The sequence below is a fragment of the Empidonax traillii genome, unplaced genomic scaffold, assembly GCF_003031625.1.
Source record: "Empidonax traillii isolate 1590-97213 ecotype Southwest subspecies unplaced genomic scaffold, ASM303162v1 scaffold488:size1064334, whole genome shotgun sequence".
NCBI lineage: Eukaryota > Metazoa > Chordata > Aves > Passeriformes > Tyrannidae > Empidonax > Empidonax traillii.
In genome coordinates, this window is record NW_020955681.1 from 916,958 (window position 1) to 936,467 (window position 19,510).

Here is a 19,510-nt window from a genome sequence, read left to right on the forward strand (position 1 = left end):
CTACACCACCGGGGGCTCCATAGGAGGTATACTGGCAGCAGATTTTCAATGGAAACCACCATTTCCACCCACAACCCAGCTGCCAGATTTAAACCATGCTGTGTGGGGCTTCCAGTCCCTTGGGATGCTGTTTTTATTTTCCTTCAGAGACTCTTCTGTAGTCTAATGGAACTTGCTGTCAGCTATAAAAAGTAACATTATATGCCATAATCTTTTTTTTTTTTAATTGTGATATGACTCAAGTTGAAGCCTTCTTTTACTGGACTGGAATGTGATGGAATTCAGTTCGACTTTTTTGTTTGGGTTTTTTTTTACCTGAACAGACATCTTTCTTTTCATCAGATATATCAAAAAAGGCCAGATTAAAGCACAGTCATTTAGGCGTCTGGCTTTTGGAGTCATGTGATTAAACTAGGAGGTAAGCTTTTATTTTTAGACTAAAGTATTTCTAATTACCTAATTATGAAAAAAATGGTGGAAAAAAAAAGTAACTGAACATGATATATAGATTTGTCCTTTGAGTTTGCCAACCGCTTGAACCAATTTCTTTATGGTAGGTAAGCTTGTAACTTGGTGGAAGTACTAACTGCAAGCTACTTAATATTACAACAACAAAGCAACTTCTGTGTGCTGCAAATCAGTAGATTATTATCACAAACAAATATATGCCTTTCAGGGTGGAAGTCATGGCAGTGGGCAGAGGTTCTTAATCCTTTAACAACTGGAATTTAGAATATTTCGCACATGAATAACTCCTAACCAACCATGCAAGAGCAGTATCCTGTAGTTTGTGCTGGAGGTGAGACTCCAGTATATAAGCACTGAAGTGTTTGCAGCTTGTATCATTTCACTTTTCTCGTTTTTGTTCCTATAATTCCAGATATTTACTGGTGACAATCTTGTGTTAGAAGGCAGCTCCACAGTGTTATTCCTTTGTATTTGGTTATATTCTGTAGCCATTAACTGTTTTTATCAAGTAAGAGCCTTATTGCTATAATTACAGGGAAGTTGTTTTATCATAGTTCCTAATTTTGACCCATATATCTTTCTTAGTTTAAATTAAGTTGGGGGTCAGTGCTATTGTGTATCTATGTAGAAGTGATGAGAAGAGTATTTATGATAGGAATCAGTAGCTGATTGTCTCACCATAGTAGCCCTACATTACAGATGTGATAAAATGACAATATACTCTACTATTCTATACTTAAGTATGTGCTAGAATGATAGTTTGACCCACTGTGTTGTTGGTAAATATGCTCTATCAAGTCTGTGTATAAGGGTGTTGATTCTACTAATGGGTATGTAGCCATGTTATTGAATGATTGACAGTGTAAGTACAAAGAACGGCCTTTGATTTACAGGAGTTTATTTCCCTTGATTTTTGAATGCTTGAACTTAGTATGCTGAATTACTTAAAAGCAATCACATTTAAAATGTTAGAATAGAAAGATTTCATATCATGGTCAAGGCTCAAACATTGTGACTGTTCAAAGATCTGTTGTAACTGATGGATGCACTCTTGTAGCATATTCTAACCCTTTCAGATTGATGAATGATTGAGTGTGAACTTTTCCATTTTATGATATAAGTTTATCATGAAAAACAAAGAAATTGGAACTTGCTTTTCCCTCGACCTGTAAACAGAGTTGTCATTGCCACTGAGACTGAGAACACAGAATACGCACAAATCTGGTCATCTTGGCAGCTCTAAATGATGCTTGTATCGGTGTAGCCAACCTAATTTTTGTCTTTATGTAGAAAAATAGAGTGTTTTCTTTCCCAAAGTTTTTCTTCTAGTTTGAATTTTTTTTAAATAAATGTGGACCTCAAGATTTTGATTTAGAGCAGAAGTCAGTGTTCTTTAAGTTTGTACAGAAATGGTCACTGGCTTTGCACATTTCCATTTTTATGTGTCTGGGTTACATCTAAATCAACATCAAAGTGCACAGAATCAATAGCCACTTAGCAAAACTTGATTATATGCATTTCATCTAATGAATCAATATGAGTCATTAAACCTGTGCTCTTTGCACTGTCCTACACTCTTTGATCATCCCCTGTATTCAAGGATCTGGCAACCAGATATAATCAATTGTGGCTTCCGGCTCTTGAACACACAGGTTGGGTGTTTGCCATCCTGAGATTGGAGTGCAACTGCAGCTTTTGTCTGACTTTGGATCATACAGGCAGTCTTGAGAAGATAGCAAGGCTATAGAGAAGAGAAGTATCCGTGCTAAGTGATACAGCAGCTGTGGAAAGGAAAAGAAACAGGGGTTTGGGTTTCTCATTACAGAATTATTATGGTGCATGGTTTTAAACTCTATTAGGTCCTGTCTTTAGTGGGCTTGGGCAGACAATTAAAAAGGAAAAAAAAAAGAGGGAAAAGGTCTTGGACTTGTCTCACTTTCAACAGATTCCTAAGTGGTAGAAATGTAAGTTAATCACCATCATCTCCCTTTATTGTCAGTAGGCAAAGTCTCTAAAAAAAGGTGAGATAAACAGCCTCCCAGGAGGTTCCTGTTTGTCTGCATTGACTTATGAAGGGAGCTTAATATGACATGTATAGACTTAGTTTTTAGAAGCCTAGCGGTAGGTGAGAGATGAGCCCCATCAATGACATCATAAGTCATGGGGCAATCAGATATTACATTGATGTATTTATATAAATATTTTTGAGTAATCTACAACTCCAGGGCATGTAACCTATGCTACCACATAAGTTTTAAGTTTCATGATTTTCTGCATTTATTTTTTTATATCTTGCTTTAGATGAGCTCTGTGTAGCTGCGTTTTCCTGTGTATTTATGCAACAAATAGAAGTACATTGCTGTGCCTCACTTTTTCTTGCCTGAACAGCTGTTGTATTCAAGCAATTAAACAAGTTGTTTGAATGGTTTAGTTATTGCAAAACTGAAAGTTTCCTTTTAGTTGTCGTATCCCAAGAGCAGGACTTTGGTGATGGGTGAAATGATCTTGCCAGCCAGAGGCAGGTTAGCCAGTCAGTTTGTCAGTGTTTGTCACAGGGTTCAGTTACATCAGTTTGGAGTCTCAGTGAATGGTGTGGGGAGGTGCTTCACGCTAGAGATGTATAGAATCCAAAGAAATAAAAGATTTGACCTAGCTTTGACCTAAGTTGCTGTGACAGTATTAATTACATTAAAGATTTTCTGCTTCATTCTGTAAGTGGCCTTGGATGCTACAGTGCTTGGCAACGGTTGCAAAAGTGTGCCTGATCTGGAACAGTATTCAGGGCTCTGGCTCGGTTGAGAGCAGGCTCCTGGAAAGCAGATTTGAGCAAGTTAGTTTTCTAGATTGGGAGTAAGAGCTCATAGGATGCTAGCATAGAGAATTTTAATCCATCTGGTTGCAAGTTTTAAAACCAGTGTGTCCCAGCTTCATCATGTTGGCTACAATTAGCTATCTTTGTGAAATAAAAGCCCCAAAACTCCACATCTTGCTTGAACTTTGACTTCTTGCTCTTCCCATTTTCTCTTCCATAGTTTACTAATTGAAATACTTAGCAAAGTTCTTTTACTTTCACAGCCTGGGAAGGTTTGGCTTAATACCTCCCATATTCCAGAACAGTACACAGGCATTAGGTAGGACTTTTATGCAATAGAAAAGATTCCTGACTGGTGTGGCTTAGAAAGCAAAAATAATTTCCCACTAAGAAGTTTGATGCTGCCACCCTACAGTTAGCACTGTCCACTGGGTTTGCTGCTCATTCCTGTAACAATTTGGCATACTTTAAACAGTGTTTAAATATGAATGGAAAATCATCCTCAACTGAAGGAGTTTATTCTTGCAACTGAGTAGGCAAACCACTAAGATAGAGTTAATATCTTCTTCTGAATTTATTATCATTCCTTCATTCCTATCAGTTCATTGATTCAGCTTCACCAAGAGTGCTTCCAGCTCTTCCTTACAATAGCGCATAATCTGCTGGGAAGGGCAGCCTCCTGGAATTCGGGAAATTCCGGCTACAGGGTTTACTGGAATCTAAATATTTATTGTCTGGTCAACTTCTATCAGTTGATAGTAATGGCCTTTTAAAGCTAATAATCACTGCTTTGAGAGTGATTTAAAAGGCCACAGTGTTATTCAAATTAATTAGATTTGCACATTCTTTAAGGACTGGATTTGTTAGAGGACTTGCCTCCTAAATGCCTATTTTCTCAATACCCTGCGAGTCTTCATCTGGAAATACAGATTTTGAAATTACCCAGTCCAAACCAAAGTAATACTTAATGGTATCTAGTGGGACAAGTGTAAAATGCCTTGGGAACTTTCTGCCTGATGCCTTAAGCAGAAGTTTGTCTCCAAGGAGACTCTTCCTAATTTGCTGTGCTCAACTGCATATGATAAAATTCCACCTCAATGTCACTTCAGATACTTTGAGTACTTCACTGAATGTTTCTGATAACCTCATTAGGTGTTTATGTAGCAAATTCTTAGATTCTGCTACCTACCATACCTTTTGGGTTCTGTTAAATTAAGTTCTTACATGAGAAAAAGGTAAAATGAGAACTCTGTTGTTGGAACACTTTTTAGTTTGACAAAAACATTCTGTAAGATTTTTCAAAGTACTACTAAGAAAAAAAGAAAAAAAAAAGAAAAAGATAATTCACCAAGAAAAAATATTGTTCAGATTTAGAGCATAATATTGGCATCATCCTATTTTGCTTCACTTGGATCTTATAGCGTGAGGCATCTGAAATAATAGATTCAGTAGAAGAGAGATACAAATGAAAAAAGAATGCTGGTAATCATGGCACATAGGAGTTACTTTATCCAAACTAGGTATTTAAAGTTGACTAGACCTTTATTAGACGTATAATCTCTCCTTCTCATTTTCCTCTAAGAGGAAATCTTCCTCCAAACATAGGTGTCATAACCCAGCTTTGATGTGTGAATCGGCATATCATGGAGGGAAAAATATTGATCAGTAATCTGATTTAGAAAATCCTTTGTATCTCTTTGGTCCTACACTATATATATTTAAATAGATATGTTAATTGTTATAGATTAGAAAAAATAAACACAATAATTATGCTGAAAATTATATATTAAAATATATTAAAAATCAAGTTCAACTCTGGGCAAGAAATATGGATTTCCTGAAGAACAGTCTTACTGAAGGTATCAGTGAGTAGCATCATAGGGTTTTTAATGGAGAAAAATTGCGTGAGATATGATAAATCATCTTCTAACTAAGGAACATAAAATCATATGTTATTTCTTCCATTTCTTCAATTATTAATGTCTGTATGTCCTCTTGGAGCTTATTGCTATAAAATTTCTACAAGAATTATTCATGACAGATTCCAGAAACCAGAGATGACTGAGGCATACAGCAGAGCAGTGTAGAATATTCAAAAGTGTGTTTCAGGATGCCCAAATATATAACCTACTGAAAGCCAAGAGAGCTGAAGCGTGAGGGGAAAATAAGACAAACAAAGCTGACCAGGGAAACACAGGGAGCAATGAAAGAACAGATAAAGGCATACAAGACACATAAATCAATGGGGTCGTTGCTCTGAGCAGGGATAAACAAGTCTAAAAATAACCAAATAAAGGGATGATCACAAAAGCCAATGTTGAAAATATAGAGAAAATTGCAGAAGCTATAAGGACAAACCATAACAGATTTGACAAATATATGAGGAACAAGAGGTCAGTGGGAGAGACTGTCACCTCCATATGTGGTTGGGAGAGGAAGTCAGTGGCAGAGGCTGCTGGGAAGCCAGTGCTGCCTTTCCCTTGGTGTTCTTGCAGAGAGACCACAGGGAACATGCCAGAAACAGAGGGAAGTGTCCTGGAGGCAGAATCTGAAAAATTAATGAAACAAAGGATGGGAACAGAGCAGGTTAAGAAAGAAAAAGAAGAAAATAGGGCAGCTTAACAGTAGGCTTCAGGTCTGGTAGCCTGTTTTCCAGGTTTCTGAAAGACATGGATTTTATTTTTTTTTTTTAACTCTCTCACTCCATGAAGTCTACAGTACATGAAGTGTATTTAAGCTACGTGAGGTATACAGTTGAAAGGCAGAAGGAAGCCAGTGCAAGACAGTATTTTAAAGGTTTTAAAAGAAAAAACATTGCAGTAGTAGATTTATTAAGTGTAAATCCAAGTACAGACAAAACCAAATTCGGGGTTATATAATAACTGATTAAAATTAATTAGGAAAGAGTTTACAAAAGCTGAGTTGAAGTTAACTAATTATGGGACAAGGATAAATGGCTACAAATTGAAAGAGGGGAAATTCAGACTGGATATTAGGAAGAAGTTCTTCACAGTGAGGGATGAGATCCTGGAACAGGTTACCCATAGAAGTTGTGGATGCCCCAACCCTGGCAGTGTTCGAGGCCAGGTTGGACAAGGCCTTGAGCAACTTGGTCTAGTAGGAGGTGTCCCTGCCCACAGCAGAAGGGTTGGGACAATATTATCTTTAAGGTCTTTTTTAACCCAAACCATTCTGTGATTCTGTGAACTAGCATAATTGATTTCTTTGGAAAAATTGAATATTCCCAAGCCTTAGTGTTGGACCCAATAATTGAAATATGGAAATATTCGTTTTTGTAGTTGCTGATGTGTCCTCCATTTTAATTCTATGAGAACAGGCACTGAGAATAGATTAATAAAGTTATAAACTAAAGTCAAGTTCACAACTTTACTTGAATAGCTGAGTTGCAAATAGTTAATGAGATTTATAAAAACATCAAAGTCATCAGGCAGCTAACTGGAATTGATTTCCATTGCCATTTATGCATTTTCCAGGGGGCCCTGAATCCCAAGTAATGCCTTAGATTCTCACAAACTTTATAAAATATTGTGTAGAAGACCATAAAGCTGTGAAAAACCATTAAAGATGGCAAATCTGGCAGTAAAAACAATTTATTTCTACCTTTCACCAATAATTTCTATCTAAAAAATCATGCAGTTCTTCTGAGATGCCAATTCAAAAATTAAACAAAGTTCAAAACAAAATAGATGTTATTTATTATCCCCCTGTCCTCTGCCTCATTTCCTATGCTTTTGTCCATTCCAAAGTTTCTGTTTTGGGGCATTACTAGATGAAAACTGTTACAAGTATTTAGTGTTCTTAAATGAAAAGAGATTGGGGCAGGGAAGTGTTAATGTTCTGGCTTTAGAGTGACAAACTGGCCAAGGTTGGACGGGGTTTGAACAACCTGGTCTAGTGGAAGGTGTCCCTGCCCATGGCAGGTGGATTGGAACTAAAGTTCCTTCCAAACCAAAGCATTCTATTATTCTACTAAAAATTCAAGGTTGTGTGAATGTCAGTGGCCAAAAATTTTCACAGTTGCTCATCTACAGGTCCCCTTTTAGCTCAGACTCCCTGAAGTGTCATCTTTACCTCTTAAAATGTTCTAAGAGAAAGAAAGGAAATCCTGGGGATTTCTGGAGCTGAGCCTACTCACATCTTTGAAAATAAAGATCAGGATTTTGAAAAAATATAATTTAATGATAATGGCATTGAAGAGGTTATAGTGAGGGTAATATGCATCCCAAAGAAAAGAAACAGAAACCAAGAAAGCAATAAATGTTAACCTATCTGCTTAAATCAAATTGAACTGATACGCAAATTTCTAAAGTCTGCCTGAGCCTCAGGATGTGACCTCTTCCTGTTTTCCAGGAAGAAAACGCTATTAGACACCTAAATGAAACAGGTTGTTCCCTACTTGTCCAGACACTTCCCTGGGCACTACACATACTCTGAAATTCCATTTCTGAGGGAAAGCTCATGTGCTTTCTCTCGGAGCTCCATATGGAGAGTTTAAGTAGACAGCTACTGAAATCTCATAGTACCAGGGGAAACACTAAAATAATCCTAGAGTGGTCCAAACTACAACAAATGGTGCTTCCATTTTGCCCCAGGTTTTATGCACTGTCCAGACTGATGGAGATTGAATTCCTGTTTCTTCCTTAACTGTGATGATGTGGGATGTTTTCCATGGAAATATATCCTACATTTCCTCTAGGTTCTGGGTAGCTGGGTCCTAACCAAGAGAAGGACTCAGGACAAAAGGCAGAACCATCATTTGTCAGTGAGCAGTAATGGTGATATAGGGACAAGGATTTCTGCTATATTTATAGGTTTTACATTGAAGCATCTTTGGGTAGAAACAAATACAGTTCAAGGAGAAAATAAAAGAAACCTTCTTTCCAGGTTTATGGCTCTTAAAATTAGTGGAGGTTTGGGCTTTTACTTTACACCACTGCCTGTGGTGTATCAGAGTTTCTTGCATCCAGCTGCACCAGGGATTATCTTCTATAAGAGGATGCTCTTCCTCAGAGTATGCCGCACGACCTGCTGGATGGAGCATGGTTCTGGTATCTGGACATTATGGATCTATTCCCCTCTAGCCTGCACCAGTAGGCCTCAACTTTGATGTTGGTGTCTGGAAACCGTATCCCATTAGGACTGCTCTCCAGCTCCCAAGTGAGGCACATTGTAATCTGGCTGGATGGACACACTTAAAACTCATTCAGTATTTCTCTATAGCGTTAATGGAGGGAGGTGTTTTTAGGCATGCTGGATTAGACTTTAAAGACCCCTGCAGTCTCTACACAGAGACAGAGGGGTAGCAGTTTAAGTAATTGGGATGCAAAGCTGCTGGGATGCAATTAAGTTAGACCAAGATCAAGACCATGAAGACCATAAAGCACATCTGTAGCACTAAATGTGGTGAAAACTATTTTTCAGTGGCCTGTCAAGAGAATGGGAAGCATTATTAGAGTGGAAGAAGGTGATAAGAGGTCTTGAGTGTTTTGTCATTGGGATAAAGGGATCAAGAATATAATATAAAATGGCAAGTTATAAGTAGATATGCAGAAAGGGCTATAAAGAACAATTTAAATGTCCCAAAACTAGTTAATCACTTAAAGGAAGAAGACTAAAAACTGATATAGCTTGACTAATGTTTATAATCACACAATAAAAAAAGTTCAAAGAGAAACTTCTTTGAAAAAAAGTAATGTGTGAGAACATTTACTCTGAACAGGTTATAGAGGTTACATGGTGGGGGTCAAATTAAAAAAACATGGATCATATGACCTTAGAGAAGCAAGTGACTACTTTGGTGGAAGACCAGGACTCTGAAATACTATTTATGTTACAATGCATTGAAATGATTGATGAGGAAGTGGTACTCAACTTTGAAAAGTCTGACTTCCTTTGTCGACAAAGGATTTTTGTTTATTGTTTAATTTTTCTTCAGTGTGAGAACATTTGCAACACTGGCCATGAAAACTGTTGGTTTTGGTTGTGTTGAGGATCTTGCTTTCCTCTTTATCTGACCCTGTAGTGTAATAGAGCAAAACAGAGGAGAATTTAAGAGTATTCATGATTATTATTATTATTAATAATAATAATAATAATAATGTAACAACCAGCGGCATTAAGAATGTGGTCATATTTTCATTATTAAAACAGCATTAAAATATACCTTAACCTGAGCACAAACAAAATCTTACTGAATATTTCAAAATTATGAAGCATTACTGTTGTACTGATAGGTTACAGATAGGATAAGATTGCCGTTTTTTTTAACTACATTCATCTGCCTTAGAGTATTACATGTAGAAGAGAAAAAAGAATGAGAAAGAAAAACACACATTTGTATCAGTTCTGAAACTGTTATGCTGGCATGTGCATGTGACATTTTCAGGCAAGTAATAGTCATTTGCAATTTCATGGGTTTTATAAGTGTCCTCCCCCTTGGTCATTATTGTCTAAGAAGCATTTCACTTTCAAAACATTCATTCTGAGAACAGCAACATGGTGTAGAATTAGTATATATGACTAAATGAAATCTGGAGGATAGTGTAATAATTTACCTCTTTTCTTTTTACACAGTGTTTATGGATGTCCTTTGGCAAAAAAAAGAAAAACACAAGATAAACAACCCCAAGAACCAGCCCCCAAAAGAAAACCCTTTGTGGTTAAAGCAGACAACTCTTCAGTAGATGAGTGCTATGAAACTGATGGAACAGAGGAAATGGATGAAAAGGAAGAGGAAGAAGAGGAAGAGGATGAAGAAGAAGAGGAATATTCTGATGATAATGAGGAGCAAGGTGATGAGGAGGAGGATGATGAGGAGATAGATCGAGAAGAAGAAGAGGAGATTGAGGAGGAAGAAGAGGAGGATGAAGAGGAAGGTGAAGATGTGGAGGATGAAGAGGAGGAGGAAGAAGAGGAGGAGGAAGAAGAGGAGGAGGAGGAAGAACGTGGTAATAATCAGAGTATTAGTAAAAAGTAAACAATGTGTGTTTTCTGGGTTAATATTCTAGTGTGGTGTGTGAGGATTTAGCTGTGTGGTTCTCATTAAAGCTAATGGAAGTCATGCAGTTAAATCTCTCTGCTCCACACTGAAAATATACCCCACTGTGTTCTCCTAACATCTATTTTAATAAGTCTGTCTTCCAAATATTTTTTAATACACCAGCACTCACATTTCAAACAAGGAGGGTGGAGGTGTGTTTGTGCTAAAAATGCTTGCATAAAATGTAATCCTAGTACTGGATTAATGCATGCAGTTACCAGGAGAACATTCACAAAGGTACAAGCAAAGCATCGGCTACAGCTGGGTGCCTGTACTGATCGTTTGCAAGTGTGTTTGCTAGATCTGCTTATAGAATGTCAAAGATTGCCCACATAAATTCTGTCACAAGTTTGCAGATAATTTTTGTGTGCAAAAGTGGACCTGTTCCCTTCAAAAATTTTGCCCCATACTTCCCCCTACCCCAAGAAACTATTCAGAATTAACTATTATAATATACTTTGATTCTTTGAGACTTGAATGCTGTGTGCTTTAGTTGATTCTAGTAAAAATATAGAGAGTGACAGGTTTACATCAATAACGTCTTTCTAAAATGTATGTATTTTGGTTATCATACCATGGCATAAATGCCATTTAGACATACAGGTCAGTGGTAGTAACTAAATTAATGCAATAGCAATGTGATTAGCCTATTCAGCTTTCTCTTTTTTTGGGATATTGGACTTTACATAACCAGTACTTTCAAAATATGTGTTTAGTGTCCATTTACTCAAGAGTCCATATGCTGATGACAGACATCATAATGCACTGGGGTGAAATGAAGGAATCATGCAAAAATTAATGAGCTATCTAAAAAGTATTTTGTTCCCATTTTCAGGGAACACGTTTTTGGTTGGGTAGATTCACCTTTCTAACCAATAAAAATATAAGAAAAGCTTTCAGCACTCCTCAGTTGGATTCCTCTTAGGAACCAGGTATGAAAGTTGTATGACTTTTGTTTCAGCATTCTGTAAGGTCAGATCTTAAATCTTAAAGAAAGACTTTGAAAGTATTCTTTCCATTTGGGCAAGATGGTGGCCAGCTGGGTGGCTATAACATTTTCTCAGATACTGCATCTGTAGCATTTCCTCAATTGCCTGAATTTGCCACAAAATTGGTAGAGAATAAATGGTGAGTCTTAAAAGTTACATGAGTTTGATGCAACAGGGAAGCCATTTCCTTTTGCAGGGAACTCTGCTGTTTCAGAACCTGGAAGAGAAGCTGTGTTAAATTAGGCTGATGTGCAGCTGCTGTTGCTCTCCTGGTGGGCAAGCACAGGATGTCCAGCAGTTTCTTTAACAAATCATGGTGACTGAGTTTGTTGATGCTTAGGTTATGGTGCAACTGCTGCTGTGATTTCAGCTGACATTAAAAACTTTGAATCTACACTATCAAAAATTATAAAAGGAAAAGAAAAACCCTAAGCAAAACTCAAGAGCTCAAGAAAATTGTTTCTGCCAAGCCAGCAGGCTTGACACTCAGTTTATTTTTCTAAGATAATGAAACACAGTGGTTTACTTATTCCAACACAGTTACACATGCAGTTAGTGGTCCTAATCAATGTGAAGAGGCTGACATTGCTTTTTGACTGCTTTCCTTCCATATATAGTAGGCTGTGGTTAAGAACTGCAAAAAAATCACAAAGGTACCTCTGTAGCTGCTCTGCATATTACCTGGAATTAAAACTTATATAGGTCAAGTTTTTCTTTGGATTCCATGCTATTCCAGTAATAAAACAAATGTACATTAATAAATATATATATATATATTCTAAGTAAAAAAACATTAAGAAAAATTCTTCATAAAATTGGAAAAGTGATAATAGAATTTTATTAGAAAGGTATTTAATGATCCTCTTCAGTATCGACATAGTTATCACTACGCAACAGTCCCAGTTAGAGCAAGATTTATAAGAAAGAATTCCTAGCAATTAATGAAGAAGGCGGTATGGAGTTCCTTATGTCTATGCCAAGGAGTGGAGAGTGATAACAGTTTGGTTTTGGTGAGGTCTAAAAGCTAATCAATAAATCAGATTTTTTAAAATAGTATATTTCCTATTGATTCCAATAGGGATCCTGAAGTTTCACTTTATTCTTCTTGTAGCAAAAGTTATTGGTGGAATTTGGACTTCTGATTTTCTAGGGAAAAAGAGTGCAAAATTAGGTGTTCTTAAACTTTATGGTCTAAATATGACTCTTGCCTTTATCTGTTGACTACATGGAAAACTAGGTCTCTCAGCTATGAATTTAGTTATTACAATCACTTACTGCTCACTACAATGTAGGTATTGTAGCAAACCACCCTGTAAGTCATCTTAGCAGGAAGTCTGAATGTGTCTTAGTATTCCTATCCCTAGAAACAAAATGCAGAATTTATCCACTGGTCACCAGCATGTCTGACAGTTCTCAAAAAGGTTTCTGTCATTGGTTGGTGCTATAGCTCATAGCAGTTCAGAAAATTTCCGTGAGTAACTATAGCCTAGGTGAACAAAAGAGTTGAAATCTTGAGTATTGGTGACAGAAGGTTAAAATCATAAGTATTGGTGACAGAAGAATTCCTCAACAAAGATAGAATAGGACTACAGAGGAAACAATTGGGGAGGATGGGGAAGGGAGAGGGTGAGAGCGTATGGGTAATGGTATTTTACTGGTTTTTAGGCCAAATTCAGTTTTCTTTTAGAAAAGGGTAAATCCTGTGAAACAGAGGTGCATCACTGGTGTGTCATTGCCCATACTTTTTTGGTTTAAGAGAAAGTGAATTTCAGGTGGGATTCTCAGAGGATATAGGTAATATAAAGGTAATGTAGATAAACAGTTCTTATTGAAAATACTAGAGCATTCACTGAAATCATCATAGCCTTTGAAAATTGCATCTTTGTAGCCTTGTCATTGATAAACTAAAGGACTTGGAGAACACAGATGTATCCTTAGGAAACAGTCTCACAAATCTCAAAATAACAAGTTAAAATTAAAAGGAGAAAAAACCTCAAACTATTTGAGATGAGTCCCAAATTCTGTGCTCGTTTTTCTGTACGCAGTCCTTTGAACCAAAATAATTGCTTAAAACTCTTGATCAATGGCTAGCATACCCTCTTAAGTTTTCCATTAAATCTGAATCTCTCTGAAGAACAGATATCTGTCCATCTATCTGAGAAGACACTTGAAAAACCCTTATATTCAACACATCCACTAAAGGAAAGATGAATCTTTGTTATTTCCCTTATATCCCAGGAAAAAATGACAGATAGGTGACCTGTGTTATGATAACATAACCTGTAAGTTGCAATACAAATGGGAAGGAGTAAGAGTAAACACTGCTTTTGGAGCGCCCCTTCTCTGTGATGACAACTGCTGAGAACCTTTGGAATTCAAAGGAGACACAGTACAGGTTTTTTAATAATAAAAACTAGCATAGGAACATAGGGATAGATATTCTACCTGTTTTCTTATTTCATAGCATCATAGAATTGTTTAGGTTGGAAGAGACCTCTAAGATCATCAAATCCAACTGTATTTCTTTAAATTATAGGATTGTTTTTAAAAAACTCGTAATATATTTGTGTTTTTTCTTTTACTTGCATAAACTCAATGCAGACAGATAGACCCTGAAAATAAGAAATATACCTGGAAGCTCTGTTAAGACTGTTAGTGCCCTCCACTGTCTTCCTTATCCCCTCTGAAGTGCTTCTGAAGTACTTATGTCCTCTAAGCTAGAGGAGAAGCAAATATCAATTTAAAAGATGAAAGAAGCTCATGTGCTGAGGAAAGCATGGTGGCACACAGCTTTCCAGCTGTGCATGCTGCTGAAAACACTCTTGATAAAGTAAACATCTTCATAAAATGAAGACAACATATCTGTATTAGCAAGGTTATCTGTCAGCCTGCTGACCACTAATCATATTCATTTAGTTAAACTGTTAGCAGGAAAGTGGTCATCTGTTTGGTGAACACAGTGGGTGTTCAGTATTAATCAGAGCAGGGAGCTACACTCACGTGTACCTCACAGGAAAAACACCTAATAGAAGTAAATTATAGCTTTAAATTAAGAAGCCAGAAAGCATAATTTCACTGCTTAGGGCAATATATATGGAAAAAAGTTTATTTTCCAAGGCCAAAGAAGACTAAATAAATACCAGATGGTTACAAGGTGAAGCATATCTACACTCTGCTGTATTGCACCTTGATAAAGAATATAGCCTTTGCTTAGAGTGTCTCATCAATAATAATCTGAAGAACAGAAAAAAACTAGAGTTGCTGTGGAAGACATTTATCCTGGCCACTGCATTGGTGTCCCCTGGATAAGAAGTTAAAGTTTCCTTTCTGGTGTAGTTATGAAGTGCTCCAGCCTGGGAATCATTGGGTCAAATGACATCATAAGAACTTTTACTGATACCTTCTTTTTGCATTGAAGATGCAGGTGTTGTGCTGTTTAGCTGGTTATCTTTCCTATAGAGAGATTCAGACTAAGCATTTTTGCTGAAATTTTTATTTTTTAAATAATGCATTTAAAATGTTTGGAACAGGTAGTTCAGAGCTGGAAATCTCAGGGTTGATGGAGTAGGGTGGGGAAACTGCTAGCTGGTGAATACCCTCTGGATACTTTTAGTTCTTGTGGGAAAAGTTCAGATCATTTTATTACTGTTATGATGTGTTTATAGTTGTTTGATTGATTGCTTAAATATGACTCAAGCGTTAGTTTAGTAAACTTTTGCTTACTGCTGAGTTCCATCCTCAAGGTCTTTGCTCTTTGCTGCTCATAGACAATATAATTTAAACTCATGAAACGGCATTATTTAAGCATTATTTTCTAATTCTCTGAAGTGAGACTGGGTCTGATGCTGAGCTTGTTTGCATCAAGACAAATTAAGAGTAGCTTTATGCCAGTAGAGTTCTGTTTACATGAGATGGGGTGTTGCACATGTCATCTCTAACTTTTCCTCCCCTTGAAGAACTGTTTTAGAAGACTTCATTCTATGTGAATGTTTAATTCAGAGGCTCAGTAAACTTTCTGGGCTGTGTCTAGAAACTTTATGTAGCCCTTTTTATCTTAACCTCCACGTTTAAAGTTAGGAATGTACTTCAGTATTATTCTCACATAGAGATTTGCATATTTTCCTCCCTTCCTACAAATAAAAGGCCTTAAATGATAATGTGAAATATCTGATCCTTAAAGAGCAAATGATTCAGTTATAGCTTTATGCAGTGTAAAGAAATTATCCACCTTTGATGAGACAGAATATAGATCTCTGTCACACACAAATTTTGTTGATGTCAGCAGAAATTCTGTAGAGGACATTGGGATTCTTAGAGAGTTTAGGGTCTGAACTGAAGGCCTTAGTAAAAGCGCCATGGAACAAATTTGGCACCACATCTGATTTCAATGCTGCTTCATCATGAAACTGTTTTATGTGGCGTGGCGTTGCTTGTTTGTATTTTTAGTACACTAAACCTTTCCTTCAGTGTTAGCTGAACATGAGATGTTAGGCCCATTGTAATGTCAAATTGGTTCAGGGCTAATCTGTGATCAAACCTTTCTCTAGTCTTGCCAGAGCAGTATGTCCACAAAGGAACCATGTCTCAGCAGTGCTGCTTTGGATTCTCACAGGCTGCAGCCCTCAAGAAGAGGCTGTGTAGAGGTTGCCTTTTCTGCATTTCCATTGCATCCTTCTGTCTGCAGAAAAATGCAGAGTGGATCCTTGATTTTGCCTATTTCATTTTTTGTCTGGACAAATCATATAGTGAAATTAATTCTTTCTGGACTAAGATGAATTGGAGAAGAAATTAAAGTGCTGTAGTCTTAAAGCTGTGTTCCTATTCTCATTTAGACTCTCTGTAACGTGTTCACTGCCAATGATCTCCTGGTTTTCTCACAATTGTGCCAAGAAGCCAGTTGCTTATGTGTTGTAGTTCTTAATAGAACCAATAGTGAACTCATATAGCAGCTCCTTGCATCCATATTTGTAAACATAATGACCTGGTGTTGTTCTAGAAGGTCTCACACCTGGGATATGTCACTTTTAGAAACATATTCACGGGTTGTACAGACCTGAACTCTTCATGCTTTCACTTTGAATTCCTTTGCCTTTCACAGTGCTACTTCAAAGGCTGCATTGCCCACTCTGTACTTCACCTTACACAGTGACCACAGACTCTGTATGAATCCTTCTTGACACTACAGATGTAATGATTCTATAAAATAACTTTTGCTTGGTTAGTGTTAGAGGTTTCTGTTTTTTCTCTTGTGTTCAGAATGTATCTCTATGAATTGTGATCACCCTATTAATTCACAATTCTCACTGGGCTTACAGTGTTTATCATAACAGAGTGAACCTAAACAGTAGCATTTCACTCTGAAAAGAAGAAAATTTTATTTGGTAGCTGTAGAGTTAATTTTACCTTACTAAGAGTTTCTCACAGAAATAATAAAATGAAATAAAATTACAGACTGGATTGATAATTTCTTCTGATCCATATCTGTTCTCACAAATCAAATTTGCAGTCCTAGCAAATGCCTCAAGTCACATAAATTTTGTTTAACTGAGATAAATAAACCTAACAAAGCATTCTTTTGAAACAAAAACATTGATGTGTAATGAACATATATATATGTAATTCTGAATACTTTTGTATTATGGAAGCATTTCTTCCTCATTTTGCAGGTCTCAGAACAATTCAGTTTTGTTCTTTTGTCACCTATATACCATATGACACAGTCCTTTTGTACCATAAGAGTTGTTTTCCCTTCTGTAAATTTATCTGTTCTGAGGTAGGGGGGTTTTTTTTGGTGGTTGTTGGTTTTTTGGTTATTTGTGGGGGTTTTTTTGAGAGTAGAGACTGTGGGAGCTACAGTTCATGAGCTGGACAGCAAGGAAGGCCAAATCATTTAGCAGAAGAGAAAGACAACTAAGGATAGAAAGGAAACCACCTAAAGGAGGCTGAGTTTGGTCAGTGTAGTTGAAATCCTCAGAATTATTTGGCACATTAAAGCTTCATACAGAAACTACTGAAAATAGTCACTAACATTAGGCATGTCAAGTATCCATAACACCACGTAGAAACCATGGCAGATATTATATGCTTTTTGCAGTAAATATTACTGCTTTAGCAAAAATTTGTGGTGGCTCTGTCAGAGGAAGTTAACAGGATTGACAACTCAAGACGTAGTGGGGGGTTTTTCAGATGAATTCATCATCTGATAGTTCTGTCATCCTAAAAGCTTAATTTTGCAGGCTATACTATTGATAGGAAGAGTAAGTAATAGTATTGCTGTCACACTAAAGGAACACCACAGAAGACCTGAATTCACAATTACAAAAGCAAACAAATCAAGCAGCCATTTTCTCCCTTGTACTCTGCAGACATGGATTACTGACAGAACAAGGGAAAGGTCTGTGTGGCATGAACACTTCCAGTCACCTAACACGGGAGTGTTGGCAAAGGTGCCCAGGCCCGTGTCAGGTTAGGGTTCTGTCGTTACCTTTTCCAAAGCATATGTGGTGAGATTCCTTACTTGTCATATATAGTTTTAAGGCATGATATGCAAATGCTTTTCTTCTGGTTTCTATTGTATCAAATCTATTGTTTCACCAACTGCCTGCACTTATTATAGAAATTCTCTATAAACAAGAAGAATCTGCTAAACATATAAACTCTATAATGAACTGGGCTGAAGTTTTTACAGAAAACTGTCATTCTGTCATCTGCAATAATTAAAATATTTTCTTTATGTTCAATTTTAAAAGCTGCCATCTAGTGGAAAGTTAAAAATTGATTATTCTTCTATTGCAATATGTTGAAAAAAACTTTGCCCTCAGATCAATAAGAGCAAAAAATATTTTAAAAAATAATAGTGGAAATAGAGAATAACAGATCATGATTATCAGACTGTAAGGAAAAGGGCTGGAGTTGAACTTACAAAAAGTATACTAAAATTCATCATAGTGTTTCTTAATCATGTAATGAGTGCAGTCTGTGAATGTACTCTGAAAATGCAGCCAGAAAGGACAAATTTTAAGTGAATAGAAACTGGAATACTTTTTTAGGAGCCAAGGATCCTGCTACAGTTGTGGAATGTAATCAGTGTTTCAATATAGAATGGAGTGGAAGTTCTGTCCCAGTCTGAAACACAGGTGCCTGAGTAAATTTTGAGAGGTGAGGCAGAAGTTCAGTGCCACATGTCCTTCTTTGCTAACATAGAAGGTTTGGAGACTAGACCAGAGACTGCTTTGCATAAGCAACACTTGTACACGTTCTAATGGAGCTCTCTCACTCCCTTGAAAAAATATTCAAGAACTGTTGTAGACCAAAGAGGGTAATTCTTCTGGGAAAGCAGGACATGCTGCGTTCTGTCTTTGCTCTAAGGACATTCTCACCATCTCATGGCTTGACTTAGTCTTCTGTTTTCTGCTTCCTAATGGAGCTGGAATCCGGTTTAGCTTTTTTGTGGTGACTGGCAAACGTTCATGGTGTTGAATTCACATAAGCTGTGAGAGTTTATATTCTTAGTCTTATAGTTCTTTAGCGAGTGACCCACTAAACAATGTATTTCACCTGGGCGATGGGCAGGAAGGGGTAAGCAGAGGAAATACAGAAGGAAACAGGCAATTCTCCCCTTGGGTGCAAATTAGGCAAGGCGGTTCATGGGAAGCTGTTTTCTTTCAGGTGTGTGTAAGAGCATTCCTATTGGATTAGGTTTCTCTGAGAACTTATGTATAAAAAGACCTAACATGCAGAATTTTTCGGGGCTTAAATGTTAGATAGGTAGAGAGCTTCTTAAGGCTGGAGCTGTTTTAGTACATGTAGAAGCAGAGCCTTGAACAGTTGATCAGTGTGAAGATGTCTCCAAGGGTTAAGCCAGATAAGCATAGATTGTCACCAAGAAAAACAGAGATATGACTGTTCCTTTCTATACAACATACCACATGAGCAGTCTAATCTGAAAGTCTTGTAAAAATTACTGCTGCTACTCATAAGATCTTTTGTAAGTGATTCATGTTGAAATCTCCATTAAAGATATGGTATGCATTTAAGAATAAATTTGATTCAATGGCTGGAGGGTCATCTGACACAGAAATGGAAACGATAAGTTCCAAATGAAAAGGGAGGATGGGGTTTATGCTGAGTAAAAAATGCAGAAAAAATATAAAGGAATTATTAGGAGGTCAGCATGAGAGT

General features: G+C 37.0%; 1 protein-coding gene across 21 annotated transcripts in view; it reads left to right on the forward strand.

Annotated features, from left to right (window-relative positions):
• The window catches only part of MYT1L (myelin transcription factor 1 like), a 301,410-nt gene that overhangs the window by 192,384 nt on the left and 89,516 nt on the right, over positions 1-19,510 (forward strand). For 14 of the 21 annotated variants that reach the window (XM_027896219.1, XM_027896220.1, XM_027896218.1 and 11 more), the window contains one exon: positions 9,875-10,248. In XM_027896219.1, coding sequence (XP_027752020.1) covers positions 9,875-10,248 — 374 coding nt within the window. Of the gene's footprint in view, positions 1-9,874; positions 10,274-11,179; positions 11,273-19,510 lie in introns of those variants that run through there. The other 7 variants (XM_027896214.1, XM_027896225.1, XM_027896229.1 and 4 more) reach the window with 3 other exon arrangements.